The sequence below is a fragment of the Oreochromis niloticus genome, linkage group LG13 (genome assembly GCF_001858045.2).
Source record: "Oreochromis niloticus isolate F11D_XX linkage group LG13, O_niloticus_UMD_NMBU, whole genome shotgun sequence".
Classification (NCBI taxonomy): domain Eukaryota; kingdom Metazoa; phylum Chordata; class Actinopteri; order Cichliformes; family Cichlidae; genus Oreochromis; species Oreochromis niloticus.
Genome location: NC_031978.2, coordinates 12,653,639 through 12,671,593, shown reverse-complemented (window position 1 = coordinate 12,671,593; position 17,955 = coordinate 12,653,639). Strand labels below are relative to the sequence as shown.

The 17,955-nt window shown below is 40.0% G+C and overlaps 1 protein-coding gene across 5 annotated transcripts in view; it reads left to right on the top strand.

Moving 5' to 3' along the window:
• The window catches only part of ccser2a (coiled-coil serine-rich protein 2a), a 56,964-nt gene that overhangs the window by 27,617 nt on the left and 11,392 nt on the right, over nt 1-17,955 (top strand). For 4 of the 5 annotated variants that reach the window (XM_005474288.4, XM_025897386.1, XM_005474289.4 and 1 more), the window contains 6 exons: nt 3,721-3,814; nt 6,860-6,968; nt 7,331-7,502; nt 9,129-9,194; nt 9,346-9,468; nt 12,444-12,590. In XM_005474288.4, coding sequence (XP_005474345.1) covers nt 3,721-3,814; nt 6,860-6,968; nt 7,331-7,502; nt 9,129-9,194; nt 9,346-9,468; nt 12,444-12,590 — 711 coding nt within the window. Of the gene's footprint in view, nt 1-3,720; nt 3,815-6,859; nt 6,969-7,330; nt 7,503-9,128; nt 9,195-9,345; nt 9,469-12,443; nt 12,591-13,952; nt 14,036-17,955 lie in introns of all 5 variants that reach the window. The other variant, XM_005474290.4, reaches the window with a different exon arrangement.

The following is a 17,955-nucleotide window of genomic DNA, read 5'->3' as shown; positions in this document are numbered from 1 at the left end:
CATGGTTATTGGACAGGGCCAGATAAGCAGCCAGAGACGGCTCCATAGGGGGTGGGTTAGCTAAGCCAGCCCCCTCGGCGCCGTCCAATTCCATGTACTGTCCATAGCCGGGCACAGTGACGCGGGTAGACAGAGGTTTGTCCCATGATGCTGTTAGCTCACAGAGAAAGTCTGGGAACATGGGAAGGCAGTTTTTGGCCGTTGCAGGCTCCGGTGGGAGCCCGGAGGAGAGGGCCAGTCCACCTGCAGCTTCTCAGCAGCTCGGCGAAACAGGGAGAAAAGAGAGGTGTCATCGTGGCCGACCGGCGCAGCAGCGGCGGCACATTGGCCCGACAATGAGCTCTCCTGCTCATCCTCCGACAAACCATGGATGTCCAGGCCGATGTCCAGCACGTCATCGTCTTCCTGGGGAGCGCTGGCGGGCTTCAACCCAGGCTGAAGCCCGTCAGCGCTCCTGTATGGTTCCGGCTTGTCATCGGCTAACCCGTCAACATATTCCATGTGGTCAGCCCAGCTAATTGCGGGGACATCGACCGGAAAATCCTCGTCTTCGGACTCGGACGAAGCCGGGGCTCCAGACTCAGAAAGCAGAGGGTCATACCGTGCGACAGCCGAGCGTCCCAGCACTTTTTCCACAAACGTCACCCGTCTTTCCAGGGTCGAGCGCCGGAGCTGGCGACAAAACGCACAGGCTTCGGGCTCCGTCAACGCTCTCCTAGCATGGATGATCCCCAGGCAGACAGGGCAGGCATCGTGCTGGTCGCTGTCGTGCAAAGAGAAACCGCATCCCTGAGGACACGGGCGAACAGAAGATTTCTGCTTTGCTCGCTTCGGTTTGGAGTCCATTCCAAAACGCAAAGCGAAACGCTGCACATGAAAAACTTGAAATTAGCGCTCCGCGGGCAGCCTACACACCAACTGCGCGGTGGAGGCTAACACCAACAGGGGCAGTTAAGCTAAATTCAAGTCGGCAGACAACGGAGCTAACTAGCAGCAGCTAGCTAGCCCAACTCAGCAGAGGTGTTCTCAGCGAGGTGAAGAGCGTAAGAACTGAGGGATGACTGTGATGACAGCGGCTATATGTGCAGGCGGGGCCGTGCGCGTGTCATCACACGTCATCTGCCTTAAAGGTGTGAATAAAGGTTTCTTCAGCCAGGACACGCCAGGGCGCGATATCCCATACTTATGTGTTGTACCCGAGTGAATCGACTGAAAGGGAACAAGCGCTTGTCCGTCTGTAGTGTGGTTATATTAAATATAAGAGAAAGAGAGAACTTTAGGAAATTAATATAGCCACTACAGTGACCATCAAAATAATGAAAAAATATTGCCGTAAACAGTTTATTTTGCGACACCACGAAACAAACGATAGCGTAAAATGAAACGATAGACGTTTTTCTATCGTCATCCGATATATATCGTTATATCGAACAGCCCTACATCTAATTGTATAAATTGTCAAATTCATGTGCTACAAGTCAAATAGTTATCCCTTTTGTGAACAACACTACATTAGGTTCAAAGCTACTTTCTATATGTAAGCAGGGATTGATTTTACAGTTTAGTATGCAGGTTCCGAAATCATGCAACTTTCATATTCATTATTAAAGAAAACACTTTTTAAGAGTCATCATGATCAAATTTGTTTTAAAAACTCATACTCAACCTAACCTAACACTATGATACAGTAGTTGGCTAGAGCACAGGGGTTATTGCATTCAACAAGATATCCTTAATACACAGAAAACAGTGAAAGCTTCTTCTTTATGTCCGTGTTTTAAGTAAATAACTTGGGGCCAAATCTGTGCCAGAGATGGATTGCCATCATAAATGACTACTTTAGTGGACTTGAGGACTTTAGTGTACATATAACTTAATCCAATCTACTGCTGACATGGGTGCACACCCACCTGCCTCCTGGGAGATTATCCTGAATTTTTCACTGCTCTAAGCTGTTGGGTCCTGCCAGTGTGAATTGAAATTTCCCCTGGAAGTGCAAACTCTAATTTGAGGACAGTCAATAAAAGGGAATTTCTGTAGTACAGGTGCTGAAGCAGTTTGGTGGTTCAATCCCTTGCTCCTCATCTTGACGTGACAAAGTGTCCTTTTAGAAAACACCGATCCATAATATGTTGCTGATGTTAGTAGAGTATATTGATAAAACCAAATGATTTTCTTTAGAAAAAAAGAAGAAAGTGATGAAAGATACAGGGAAAATTTTATATTGCTCAGTGGATGATAATTTTACATTTCATTTACCTTGATAATCGTGTCATGACAGGTGATTCTGCAATGTGCATAATATCGCACAAAGCTTCAGGTGTCTATACTGAATGCATTTTAACAACATCCTTCATAAAAAACTTGTGCTTCCTGTGTAATTTTTGTACAAAGCTGTGCATTTTGTCAAATCCCTCATACTGCACACCAGTACTCCAGCTGAACAAGCTCAGCTGCTGCTGTTTTACTCTCTCTGCTATGTGACTGTTTTATAGATGTTTTGAGTTGTTTCAAGACGCACACAGATTTGTGCGCACACATGGAGAAACTATCAAATAGCTAAAGAGTTAAAATGCCTTGATGCAAAGAAGGATCTATGTTTACCTCAGTGCTGGGTCACAGTTATGATGCTAATATACATTTCTAACTGTGCAAATTTAGAGGTGGCTGATTCCCCCCCCAAAACATTTTCTCTTATCTCTACCTTTAGTGTTAAAACTTATATTCACTGGATGGGAGTTACAAGGTTAGAGAAAAGATAGCAACAGGCTGGGGTAGAGAAGGAAGTCAAAAATCAGAGAAAAAGGAAGCGAGAAATGATAAAAGAAAAAACAAAAGTGACAGGTTGATTTGTATACAGACTCTTCAAACAACAAAGATTCCACCCACGTTTTGGTTGATACCGTTTGGAAGAATGCAAAACTATGTTTTGTTTATTCTATTTCCTTCATTCATTTCTTCTTCATTAAGTCTGAAACACTGTGTACAAGGCAGTTATCGCGCAACTCACGAGATATTCAATAATGAGTAATTTTATGCTTCTGTCTTCTAGTCAAAGCCCCGTCAATTTAGCTTCGTAAGGCACAAAATTGCTTTAGAAAAATAAAGCTTTGAACTATTGATTCTTTCCTTTGCTTTTGGGTGTGCTTTGAATTATTTGGTAGACAGCTGCACGGCAATCAGAATAGCTGCATATTTTGAGGCTGTTGTGTGAAGTGTTTTTGTTGAAATTTCAAAGCTTTCTGAATTATCATTCATAAACGGGCAATATTTTTCTGAAAGCTGTTCTTGTTTCTTTGTCTTGATGTATGGAATAAGATCATCTTCTTTCTGTTGTGGCACTGGAGTAAGACGATCATTTGAAACGGTATCAAAGACAAGGTAATTGATAGTGCTGCATAAACTGGTTTTTCTAGTAAATGAATTAATTGGCCAATGAAAATAGATTGGAAATAATAAAGGCTGCATCCATTTCAAAATCATGTTACACACACAAAAAAATATGCTTGCAAGGATGTATTAACCACAGGCAAAAACTGCATCTCAGCCCTGGTTTTTCTCTCCCTGGTTTTATAGCCGGTCTTGCTCCAAAAAAATGACTTTTCCCAGAAGCAAATTGATATAATAACTTTAATGCCCTCCTATATAAGTAATATAACTGTGATGCTATTTAATGCTTTTGTTATCTATAATTTTTGTGGTTATTTTTGTGATTCTCAGGACATCCTTAACAACCTGGACCCTCTGGCAACAGGAGAATTGGATGATGATGACCTCATGCTGGATGTGGACCTCCCAGAGGATGGCTTGCATGGTCAGAACACATGCGTACTTGCAGACATACACACATAGACATGCAGTTATCTTATTCAGATTTGTAAGGTTATTTTGCGGCCATGGAAATTGCTGCAGCTTTATTGGCTAGAACCGTTTCTTTTATTTATAAGCAGATACTTCCAGCAAAGCTTTTCTGATCAAAACTGTAAATTAAACCATTGCCAAGGCCAGAACTTTCTATTTCTAGTAGTCTCATTATGTGGCATATAATGGCTTGAACAAATTGTATCCTTGGGTGAAGATTTGCCTCAGAAACATCCAGCAAACTCTTTTAATGGATACAGGGTTGTCTGTAATGTGGTGTACTCTTTTAATGTTTGATTGATGAAGTTATTAATTTCAGCTCCATGTCTGACATAAAACTGGCTTTGGATAAGAGCTACTTTTAGAAGTTTTCAGCCAGCTGTTTGGCTGTGTTTATGACGGATGAACAGATGCACACGTACTTGGTACGTGTGCATATGGTACAGACACAATCTAAGTAGATATACAGGCTTAGCAAGACCTACCTGTACATATGTTTCCCTTGACAGCATCAGTATGGTTTTACATGATTAGTTTAATGGTTTTATATTCAGACAGCACGTCACCCACCTCTGCCTTGATCCTTTATCTGTGGAGTCTTGGCTGTTTTCTCTAATCATTTTCACTTTGCAAATTTAATCAAACTCCAGATTCATTAAGATTGAGTAAAATAGCTTCTATGTAGGTGTTAAAGGTAATCAGGTCACATCATTACCACATCATAATAGTGTTGACAGTATTATTACTGGATTCTTCAGATAATGTTTGTCACAAGGAGAGAGAAGGGTTGAGACTGACCTCTCATGTCATTAAATCTATTGAACTCGAGCGAGTGATCCCCCCCCCCTTGTCAATCTTAAAACCATTCTTATCAAAGTAGAATTCAAGGCTAATGGGTTTAATGCATGATACCTCTGACAAGCTTATTCAGTCTGTGCAAACAACACTCCCTTCAGCCTCATAAAATGCAATGTAGATTTTGTGTGCATGTTTTCCTGTGGACATGCAAACTACTGCAACAAAAACTACTTTTGATTTAAATCTGTGCTTCCAAGTAAAAAAAAAAACTAGAACAGAAACAGACTGTTAGAAATTTCATGAAGGTAGAATTTATTGCATACTTGGCATACCTAGGAAATTTGCATTAAAGTATATATTGTCTGTAAACAGTGGATCTCCTTGTTTTTGAGAGAGGGACACAGAGACAGTCTAGAGGAATGTGAACTGGAATGTCATCGCTTCCTAATCCTTTTCGGGTAGCAGCCATATTTATAGCTCAGTATGTCATGGGTAGAGTTAGTGTCATGTGAGGCAGAGTGAAAGCAAGACAGGCTGAGGATTCCAGTTTGACCCAGCCCACAGGGCAGGCCGAGAGATGTGGGATATGGATGGGTGTTACTGCTAAAGACACCCCGGCTCAAAACAGGAAGAGCAAAAGGGGAGAAGAGGACTTAAAAAAACAAGTGGAGGATAGAGGAGGCCTCACAAAATCTTTTCATCCAGCTGTCAGGTCACTTGACAAAAAAGAGGGGCCACAGTTTTCCTCTTTTGCCTGTCTCAGCTGGTGACTTCCTAGCTTGGACACGAACCAGTCACCTCATCTGCTCTCTTACCACCACCACCACCACAGTCCTCTCTCCCCAGCTTCAGTTCCTAGGGAGTTCCCAGAAAAACAAGGCTGTCAACAAAGACTGGGCCAGGCAGGAGGGGAGCTCGGTTGACTTTTTCTCTGGCCTTTTAACAGTTCACCAGCTGACTGGACAAGGAGTTATTTTGCTCTAGTCTTCATCTGAGTTTCTCTACATTTACGGATTTTTTTCCCCACACTTGGAACATATTCAGATTGTTTTACTTAGAAGGTTTTTTCTGAGCTGAAAAGCAGTCACTGTACGTGGTTAACTTTCCTGGAATGTAGCAGCTCAGTATGAGACAGACTGTCTGCTCCTGTGCTATGAGGTGACACTCTGGGTAAAGTATTTTAACCACAACTGCTGAATTCCTCAGATTGGATCTTTTGGTCTGCCAATATTTGTTTAAATCTCTTTTTCTTTATCTCTTTCTACCCATTTTCCTTCAGTCCAAAGAGCATCTGGTATATAGAAAGTCAAGGGTCCTTTTGATTTCCTGGGGGTTGCGCTCTGTTAGTTGTCAATTTTGTTGCAGTCATGGTTCATTTCACAGCTATATGCTATTGAGTATTGCCAAATACTGTGTCCTTTTACCTCCTTGAAAATGAAATGGCTTGTCACTTTGTGTGTGTGTGTGAGAGAGAGAGGAAAAGAGAGAGAGAGAGAGAGAGCAGTTGTTTGCATTTGATAGTGGGAACAGTTGAGAGAATGAGATGGATAATCTCATCATTTTCATGCAGATGTTTTGGAGTTTTTGAAATTTACCACAGGGCATTCATAGTAGTGCATTGTGCTATTGTGTTTTTGTGTATGTTTGTATTACATTGTTGGTACTTTTTCTTTGTTTCAGTAATAGAGGACAAACCCACGAAACTAAATGATTAGTTTGTCGTGTAAACACTTTTTTAAGGATAGAGTACGGATCGGTTCAGCTTGGAGTAAAGGTTAGAATTAACCCTCATCAAGACAGGAAGCTCCTGGCAGCGATCTTGTGACCAGAGAGCATAGAAACTCAATGATATTCAGTGACTTCAGGTAACAGTTAGTGAAATTACTGCTTGCAACTTGAAAAATCATTTCAAGACATATGACAGGGACTAAATACATTAGAGTTTTGTGTGCGTGTAACTTAGGGCTGTTTTAAAATGTGTATCTTTGCATTTTTGTGCCTCATATTCACCCACAAACATTACAATATCACCAGAAGTGATTTTTCTAAAGCTAAGCTACATCTAGGCTACATCTCAAACAGTTGCTTTACAAATTTTAGGTCATATTTAATCCCCAACCATCACCTACGTCCTCTTCTTCCAGACATACATACATGTACTTTACTACATCTCACTTTGGTTTATATTCTCTCTATATAGAGACTGATAGGATGTCCCACATTGAGCGCCCGGAGCGGGCCAATCGGCAGGGGCAGCGGCGTAAACACCATCGTTGGAGTGGGTCAGATCACTTTCATAATGATAACAGGTCAGTCAGGTTTGAAAGAGTAAGAAATGTTATAAAAAATGTTAAAAAAACCCCAAAACAAACAAAACTCATTATGGTTGCTATTGGTTCATCCAGCATCCATGTACATCACAGTTTTTAATCTGTATTTTACTTCACACATGATGCATTTCCCAAGGGTTTTGAGTCTCCACCTGGCCTTAAACTGGGAATCTTTCATGTTTTAGTCAGTTGTGTAAACCACTACACTATTGAGCCACTATGCACAAATAAACTAACCTTAACATGAGTCTAAATTTGTAAAAAGCCAAAATTAAAAAGATATGAATACAATGAATATGTCACTGTTTCTCTGTCTTTGTTTTTTTTTTTCCCCCCCTCAGGGCTCACGTCTTGCAACATTATGATGGTTTCAGAGCTTCAAAGAACTCAGCCCGAAAGGAAGGCAGGGAGCATGGCTACATGCCAATGTTAGATGGACTTGCACTCGAGCACATGACTCAGGACTGCAGCTTCCTCAAGAACCAGCTGCTCAAGCTCAAAACGTTACTAGAGGTTCGACCCACATTTGCACAGATGCAAACACAAAAACCGATACACTTACTTGCATATTTGTCCAGTATTCTTTGTCCAATAACAGAAACCTTTGCACTCCTTAACATGAACAGTAGACTCAGGCTTTTATTTTGGGTCTTAATAATCCACACTGCTTGTAAACACTGCTTAACATGGGGATGAGGGTGTTTTGGCTGCAGTTCTGTCTATAAATTATACATTTGTACTAGTTTTCTGTAGGTTTAGTTTTAGTAATCTTCTTCAGTATGCTGGGGGCAGACTATATCACTGAACAGACTAAAAGTGGGTCTTAATAAAACTGAAAGGAGCTAATTTTCTTAACAGGTTTCCACACTATTTTTAGGTTTTTTTTGTGTCTAATTACATAAATTCAGTAGCTGTTGCACTGTAGCAAGATCATAAAAGACAAGACGAGACTTTGCTATTTGTTTTAATGTACTGGTCCAGTTTTGTTTTTGTTCACATAGGGCCTCATCTCATCAATTGTTGCAATTCAGTTCAGTAAAATGAATTAAGTTGTGTGACGCAAAAGGCTTGTGTGCAACAGTACACTTGTGCTTCCTTTTGTATTTACAGTATATGCCTCTGTGAAGGTGATTACTTAATAGATGCACCCCTGTCAATCAAAGAAATCCACTTAGAGGAAAGAAATAGATAGGGTGACTGGGATGAAGAAAAGGGAAATGGAAGAAACTGAACGAGGAAATGTGCACTTATATGTACGATGAACACACAAAATCGGCTCTCTATTGAAACACAGCCAATTTTAGGCAATCGCAGAAATGCACAGAGGCACCGGCACTTCACACTGCACACTCCGTAAAACAAAATTATCTCGAATGCCTCGACTCAATTTAGCCTCAGCAGCATAAAAAGTAATGTTTACGTTTAATTCAAATGTCTCCTTCAGATCTATTCCGTGTGCTCGCTGCAATTAGTCAAACACTTGGGCTGTATAGCCTCAAGAGGGAAGATATTTTTTTTTAGCAACTTTGTTCTTAATTGTGCAGTTTTTTTCATATGATCTTGAACTCAAACCAACTGTAGAATGAGCTTCCAGCTGTGCTAAATCCTAAATCAAAGGCTAAAATCCAGCACAACTCTCTTTATACCTGCAGATTATAATTGGATAATTCTATATAACATTAATGAGGCCGAAGTGGAATGTACCGTTTAAGTGAAAATTGTTACCAAGCTAGTTGACAAAATGTTCATTAAACATTAAATACCAGCCACTTAAGTACATATGCTTGGTGTCTAAAAACCTGCGGCTGGCACTGATTAAATAATTGGGATAATAATTACATTAATGTCGTAGGAGTTTATAGAAAAGTTGAACACACAAGTAGCCACTGATACAAGGACATTTTTGGATATAAAATAAATGTCTTTAGTTCAAAAACAAACTCTGCCTCTGGTATCTAACACTTGTGGCTGACAGTTCAGGGTCAGTGGAGTATATGTGCTAAAGAGTAAAATTATTCCACCATAGCGAAATATTGCTCCTGAGGCATGCTGTAGGCAATTGCCATTGATTCAACTCACTGTGTACTCTCTGTCTGTGTGCGTGCCCTCTCTTGTGAATGCGTGTTTGTTTGTCTCCAGCTTGAGGATACAGACGCTCCAGCAGATGTTCCTGTGGAATCTGAAGACAGTACCTCTGCAACACAGGTAAGAAACTGTGACTGCAGTTTACAGTGAAGATTGACTGAAAATGTGGTATATGATACATATCTATATCTTGATCTATCATTTTATCATGCTTTTTTTAGTTCCTAAATAAGTGTGTGTATGTATATGTTTGTGTGTGTGTGTTTTTTAGTTGGAGGTGCTGGTAAAGGAAGTGCAGGTGCTCAGAGAGGAACTGAGGAGTCGAGACAAGATCATTGCTCAGCTCACACTGCAGTGTCAAGAACTACAACAACAACATCAACAGGAACAGATTGTGAGTCGTTGTAAACATGGCTTATACAACTGAAAAGGGGAATCTATGCCACAAATAGATATACTTGGAGTGTAACCGTTCAGTCGTCCTGCCTCAAAGCTGAGAAATTACACTGAATAGTTGCTGTTTTTTTCAAGCATAGTATGTGAGGGATATCTGCTGTTGAATTGTGTTTAAAGGTGTCATGAATTGTTCTGCATCAAAGTTATTATAGTTGACAAAATTAAATTAAAAACTAAAACCATATGTGAAAAAACTATTTAGTAAACTGGAAGGAAAGGAAAAACCTTACACTAAAATGTGTTTTAGTACGGTAAACAGAAAACACTGAAAATATTTATTGCTTTTATGAATGAATGACCACAGGTTTAGTAAAAATAACATCCTCTTTTGGCAAGATGCAAACACAGTAGACATTTTGACACAAAGTATCAATGAATTAGTCTGAAAAACAGTGGAAAATGTCAATAAAATAAAAAAGAAAGAGGAAAGAAATAATAAAGTCAGGTGTGAATGCTCATAAACTGTAAATGCAAGTATAACATACAGAAGATCAATACAGGCTCTTCTTCAGTTTGATGAGATCTAGGTTTTACAAGATCCTCTGTGATTTACAGGCAGAGCTGAAATGGCTTCAAGGCTCATGTTTGCGTGTTGCATTCATGTAGCGCTCGAAGTGTTTTCTCTCTGAGAGATCACCCCTGTGACACCAGATCTCTTTACTGATCTGCGATAGTTAGGCATGTCCGGCCATTGCTACTGCCTTATTCTTCTCTATCAGATCTAACAATTGAAGGTTTAAAAAGACAGATGGATTGATAAAAATATGTAGTTTAAAAAGTCTGATAGACCCACTTTTCTAGTGTTCAAGTGATCAAAGAAGATGTACTGCAATACCCTTCATCATAGGTGGGAGTCGGGTATGTTGCTGGACTCCTACATGCACGCCAGTGTGTTACTCATGCCTGCCAACAACTTCCATTCTGTTTGCCTTTAGCTGGCTCCATCTCCACTCTAACATTCATTAGTGTCCTGACCAGGCTCCCTTGTTAGCCAAACAACAGTATGCCTAGCTGACATTATTCAAATCCCTGCCATATCAAGAAATACCAAAATGTCAAAGCAAGGTCTGTCCTCCTGCCTTGCCACTGCATAGCATTCTTCCAATTAGAATAAGCATCCACCCACAGGTTCTTCAGTCAGAACGATATTGTTGCACCCTTAGCCTCAACAGGCAGAGGCAGTAAGAAAAAGCTGGGGCATGTTTTCAGATCTTTGGCTTTAATGAGTGTAGAAGCTGAAGGAGTGAAAGTGTTGGACAACGGCAGAAAGAAAATAAAAACGGAAACAGCAACATTTACTCCTCCGACTGTACTCAAGCATTTTGTGTGCAGCTGTTAGAAGAATGTCAGAAGAATGTCCTCGCAGTAAAAGACTAAATGATGAAACCAAAAACAAAGAAACACTAAAGTTTTGGAAGTTTTCTTCTGTCAAGTGTGTTTGGTGAAAATGTAACATTTATGTGCAGGTCATTTGGTTCATATTGGAACTAGAGTTAAAGAGTAAACTGGACCTGCTTTATGTCCTTGAAATTGGGTAGGGGGTAATATTAAAGTTGGTAAAGATTCAAGTAAAGTTAAGGGAGGTAAAGCATTAGAAAGTGCTGAGAAACGGACGTGTGGAAAAAATGAGTAAATTGAACATAGTGCAGTAATGAGAAAACAATAGAGGAGCTGTGTGTGGCTGGGAGACGGTCTGTTGCTGTATACCGTGTGTCTATGTGTGTGTTTGTGTACATTGAAGGCTAAGAGGAGAAAATGGGAGTGAAAATGAAATAATAGGAGAGAGGAAAGTGGAACTATCAAAGATAAAAAACTGATTTCCCAGTGTTGCTTGACAGCATGCAGCTTTGAAGGCTTCTTCTGCTGCACTTGAGGTAGACTGCTCATGCTCACTGCACTGAAGTTTTTACCAAGGCTGGCAAACGCCTGCGATTCATGTCAGATCCTTTCATGCCTTTTCACAGCCAAAATTTCTTTGCTATTCAGCCACATATGAAAAAATGTGATATTTAGCTCAAGTTTTTATTTTTTTTTAAACAAAAAATTAATGTAGTGCACATCATTAGTTGGTCTGACCTTCTGATTCAATAATTGATTGAGTTAATCATTTGAATTAAAAAGAAGGTTAGGGAAAGTGGTTTGTCAGGAAAGGTTTTGACTGATGAAAAAAGGAGGCAATATTGGCTGAACATGCGCTTAAAGTAAATGTCAGCGAGTTTAATTTACTGCAGGATATTTAAATTACTATGTAAAGGTAATTGTAGCCATTTACAACCTGGACTTGATTTTCCCTAATGTGCATCAATTTTAATCAGAGCAGGGTGATAATTTGCTGGCTCCCAGTTTTCGTGCACATTCAAGTCGTCTGGAAAAAAAAGTGGATAGAATTTTATTGCTTTGGATGAGAAATATTCTTTTTTTTAAACAATACATTACATTTATCAATTTAAAAATGAACCCTTGCTGAAGACGCTTTTTTCTGTTCACTCAAGTGATTACATCTGATATATTTAGCTTTTTGTTATGTGTGGCAGCACATCAGTTAGGTTTTTGACTGGTGATGCCAAATGTTTGTGATTCATCCCAGTGGAAAAAAAGTCTCACTTATTTTTTTTTTCTTAAAGCTTCAATTAACTTTCTAGTGAGATGTTTTCTTTTAAGTTCAACCAAGTTATCATTTAAAAGTTGAAGTGAGCTGAATCCAAGTGCACAGTGGGTGTTGTAGTAAAAGTGAACTTGCTTTCAGTACATTAAGGCCTATTCAGTTTTCTCTCTGAGTACTTTTATTTGAGTGCGTATAAAGTGGCAAGCTTTTAAAGAGCGTGAGAGCAGAGGCTTGAAAAGAAGTCACCAGAGTTAAAACCCTTTCTTGTCCTTCCTTCCTTTGCTCCCTTCTTCCTGCCTTTCCCTCAGTCTGCTACAGGCCAGCAGGTCAAGTGTCAGTGCCACCACCAGAGGGCTCCGTCTTCACTAAGACAGAGCGACAGACAGGTGGACAAACGTATGCAACACCAATATGATAAGGCCACTCAGACGTACTGGAGACCACCAAACCATGCTGTGAGTCTGAAACATCAATTCATCTTTTTTTTTTTTTTTTTTTTTTTTTTGTGTAGTCGTGACCATCAGACCTCACCTTGGGATACAATGATGTGCATACATACAGCATATTGCTGACCTCTATTTGCTAAAACATAATTTGAATCTTTGACAGTTTATTTAATGCAAAGAATAATGTAAAAAAAAAAAAAAAAAAAAAATATATATATATATATATATATATATATATATATATATATATATATATATATATATATATATATATATATATATATATATATATATATATATATACATACATACATACATACATACATACATACATACACATATATATATATATATATATATATACATATATATATATATATATATATATATATATATATACATACATAGGTGTTTGTGTGAGGTCGTTCAAATCTTTAGCTTCAGGTAACAATCTAAAAGGCAAGAGAAAGCTTTTCCAGTCACTGGCTGGAGGGGTTAAATCACTATACTGTGCTCTCTCTGTGGAGCACAGCTTATTGGGTTGTCAGCAAGCTTGTCACACTGTCCTCCACTCTTAATAGCTAGATGTCACTGAACAGGGACTTGCGACGTTGGTCTTAATGTCGGAGTGATGGAGAAGGAGATTTATTGGAGGAAGGAAGTAGACATAGAGGCAGACAGATAGACAGGTGGCAGATGGATAGATATGTGTTCGCTGTGTTTATCATAGCCACCACAGCGTGATGTGTGGCAGCCAAGTATTGGTTCAATGGTGGGAGTGCCACAGGCAGTGTGCCTAGTAAACACTCCCTTAATTGACCTGCTCTCAGCTAACAGGGTGTGATGCACAGACACACACACACACACCCACTCACACAAAAAGGCAGATATAAGCACTGTGACACAAAAGGAAATAATTTTAAGATTAATATCTGCTTATCTGTAACACATATAAAGTATGGCCAAACTCATGATTATTAAGACTGGACAAATGTTTTTAATTTGGCTTATACCGACTACAGGTGAAGAATAAAGGACAAAACAAGCAAGCTTACTAACTACAGAAGGTCCCTGCTTGCCACAGGAGCTTATGGTTTAACAGTTGCTATGGTAACCATCAAAGAAGGGCTAGCAGAGCTTGATGGGAATAGTCTCGGTGGTGGGAGCGTCTTTCTGTGACCTGTAGTACCTGGTGTGTATTAATGCTCAAAAACATGAAAAAAACCCCAACAAAACCCAAAACAAAAAATCAAAACAGATTTCTCTTGTGATTTTTACCTCTGTTGTTTTTGCTTGTTTCATCAGTAATCTGTATTGGCCACCACATTCCACTATTTCCTGCTTTAATCTACATTACTGTGTCATCACCAGAGTGAAGACCATTTCCTGCGCTCTTGTTTTGCAGCCTTGTTGAGATAGCGGCATGTTTCCAGAGCTTCCAATTGCTCTTAAAGGTTAGCTCTGAGTTTGTTTCATTTTTTTGAGAAGTAAAAATAAAAGAGAACACAGAGTAAACAAATACCAGGAAGAAATAGATTTTTTTTCCTTGGTCTTTTTAGTTGGTATCGAAGCTCTCGGTAGCACACTGACAGGTTTAGCACCCTTAGCAAGCCTGGGTTCATTAAGAGTTTTCCTCTTATAGCACTTTCCTTTTCCCACATGTGTTTATCCCACTGTTTTCTATGTGTGTGGTTTTCCTAGACTAGCTATTCTGCCTTTTTTTCCTCCCTACTGACAAATTCATCAAGTCTGGCTGTCTTTATTTCACTCTCCAATGCTCTTCCTCTAACACATATACACACACAAACACACAAACATGGTGTCATTGTTATTGTTTTTTTCTCTCTTGCTCTCAAAAATGCCCTTTTTTGTTGATTTTTCTTCTCCTCTGACATTTAAAGGGGTGCTGTATCAAAGCACTGGAGTACCTCTTGCCCCACAATAGTATTTTTGAAAGCTACGCTGAACGGCTCGGTCAAGATTAATTTCGATGTCAAAGGCCAGTAGCTATAATCTTTTAAAGCTTTAATGTTGATATATAGTTGCCTTATCTGTAGCCCAGGGGGCAAAATGTGCTCTCAGATTCTGGGAGGCCTGGATGTCCGTGCTTGGACATGGACTGCAAATTCTCTGTGTGCTTTGAACTTAGATTAAGAGTATCACAAAAGAGTGAGCTTGTGTCCTTTGACCCTTGGACTTGAGTGTATTTACTTGTTAGTGAGTCGTTTATTATTCATGCAGCATCTTCAGTCATCCCATCCATCCATTCGCTTCCGCTTATCCTTTTCAGGGTCGCGGGGGGCGCTGGAGCCTATCCCAGCTGTCATAGGGCGAGAGGCGGGGTACACCCTGGACAGGTCGCCAGTCTGTCGCAGGGCCAACACACATCTTCAGTCATTCCGCTTATATTTTGTCAGTGACCAGAACTTGTGCTATTGCTTTTCAGGCTGTTTTAACCCATCCTCTTCACCTATTTCCCGACTTCTTCACAGCCTCTCCGAAGGCTGTGGCAACATATTCTTTTCACCGGCTCCCACAGCTTCTTATTTAGATCTGCTTGCAATCCAAATTTGAGGCCAAAACTTGCTCAAGAAAAAAGCAAAGATAAGAAAGGCTTACAATATGGAATGTGTATAGTGCTGTCGGTGAACATAATGCCGACAACTATTGTACACGGTTGTTGCAGCATGACGCAAGTGTAGTGTGACATTAGGAGCTACTTAAATGTTGCCTGTAGAAAAATAATCTTTGTGAATAGCTTCCCAGAGCAATCTCAGCAGGAGAAATGTTTTGTCTGCCTCTTCCTTTTGCAGCAAATAAAACATGAGCAGTGTGATTTGAGTAATTCCAGATGTAGCACAATAGAAAACTACACAGCCTTGTGTTTATCTGTTTGCATTTTTTTGTTGTTGTTGTCATGTGTATGTGAGAGATGCCCTGTTTGTCTGCGTTTTGTTTGTGTGTGCGTGAGTGGGTTGTGCCACATGTATCTCTTGTACTCAAGTGCGGGCCACACTCAATGTGACTGAACAATGAGTTCAGCCGACTGAGGACTCGGGAGCCGACCTTGTTAATAACCCAGATAAACAAACACGCAGATGAGCCACAGCAGTGAAACAATGACAACACAATAGGCAGTGTTTCATCAGTGGCAGACAGAGAGGATAATTACGGCTACCCTCCCACTCCCTCTTTGCCTCTTAAACATCCTCTTCTTCATCTCTTCTTCTCTTCTCACACCTCCCTTCGTGTCTCTTTTATCTCTTCCGCTCTTTCTTCTTTCTTTCTTATTTGCTTCATTGATTTCTTTCTTTCTTTTGTATTTTTTTGTCTGTCATTCTTTCCTTGACATTACAGCTCTTCTTGACTTCTTACCTTAGCTATAATTAGATCAATTTGTTGTCACTGAGAGGGAGAGGATGGGGAAGAGGGTTAGTGATTAGTGTTAAGCTGCCAAAGGTTTTCCCCACTCAGATCCGAGTGTTACTTCCCCTTCCTCATTCTCTCAGTTTGCCCCCTCGCATCAGGCACACATTCCACACGCATGTTCATTAATACGTGCTCGTACGACAGAGTCATCTTGGCCAGGTGAGGATTTAATTGCCAAAGTCAGTGAAGTGAAACATTGGGGCCAGGGCAGGAGTATTAGTTGTAACCAACTTCGTGAACCTCCACGTAATGGATTAGGGGATCCGAGCCGAGCAGGGCTGTTTTTAGTGGCTCAGATGTGTCCTCTAAATAGTGTTGTTATTTGAAGAAAGGTTGTAGGATTACAAAGAAAAACTTTTATTCGACTTTTAGATTCTTGTCCTACTTTCCCAAGTTTCGCCATCTGCTTTGGGGACTGTGCTCACAAGAGGTAGAGTGCATCTCAGTCTCAGAGGGTCTCTTGTGAACATACTACTACCACCAATACTAATATGGCTATTTCCACTGAGAATAGCAATGTTACGCATGCAAACACATTTTATAAATTGTTTATTACTGTACTTCCCCCTCATTTCTCTGTATTCCCAGAAAAATATCAGTCAGGCTCAATCAAGCTCTTTTGCTAGATTTGAAATAGGTACAATAAGAGGTGAAGCACCTACTACTGTATTTTCAAACTGACATACCAAAAGAAAAAATATTTTCTCTTTTCAGGCAGAAAGTTTGAATTAGCCTAACCGATTTCCATATCATATATTACTGGATTCAGCACAGTGAGGCCTTTCCAGCAAACCCTGTTTAGTGATTCTGGGACAATCCTACCTAATACAGTTGAAAAGTATATGAGCACATTCATCGCAGATTCTCATTTGAAATTTTCACCTATTGTACTTCTGTGTTTAGAGCTCCATTTCATCAACAGATCACAATGTTAAGTTTTTTTTCCCCCTATAGAGGAACCCTCAGTCCACTCTCACACCCAGTTTGAAATTAATCTGGCCTTCCATCATGAAATTACATGAGTGCAGGTGTAGCATCTCCCATTTGGCTTAACGTTTTTGGGGGGGATATAACAATATCTGTTAACTTTTGCAGTAAAATATTTTTGTTCTACCTCTAGTGAGGGTAAATAGAAATTTTGAGAACTTTCATTATTTAAGAAAGCAAGTTAAAGCATCTAAAAAGCTATTTTTGCAGTGATATTGGTATCTTAAAATGCTGTACAGATATGGCGGCCAGAGGCTACCTTTTTAAGGGGCTTTTTGTGTGTGTGTGTGGGGGGGGGGTGTATGTATGCATTACTAAAGCTATTCCACAAGGACTGGTGGTCCAATCCATAAAGGCTTGACCATTTAGGGGGAGAGGTCAGCCGCAAGGAGGATTAGGAGCATAACATTGTTGTTTTTTTAAAGAAAGAGTTGAGAAGGAAGTGTTGCCAGACTCAGTCTATGTGCTGGTGGGAGAGAAATGATGAAACTGATGGATGGCATATATAAAAAAAAATAACTTGTATAATTTTCCCAATTTCTGTCTCACTGCTCTTGTGAAGCTCTGTCAGCCCTTTATTGGAGACCTTTTACAGCTGTGGAAAATGTAAAAAAAGGCTAAGCTGCCGAGTTCTATTAAAGCTGCCAGATACTGTCTGAATCATTCAAGAGCCCTCCAACATGGTCTCTTGTTCTCGTCGTCTAAAGTTTTCCTCTTCCCAAATGAAGCTTCGACAGAAAGCTTCTGTTAAGACCTCCCACTGAAAAACTTGTTGGTGTTAAAGGAAGGACACGGAGAAGCACAGATCAGGGAGGCTTATTGCTCCCCGCTGCAGCAGTCACACTAGGAGGGCTCTGAAATCTGGGCTGGACCTGCTGAGAACTTGCAACCTTTCCCTTCATGTCTTCAATATCGCTCTTTCTTTGTTCTTTTTACTTGACAATTTTTGTGCCTCTCC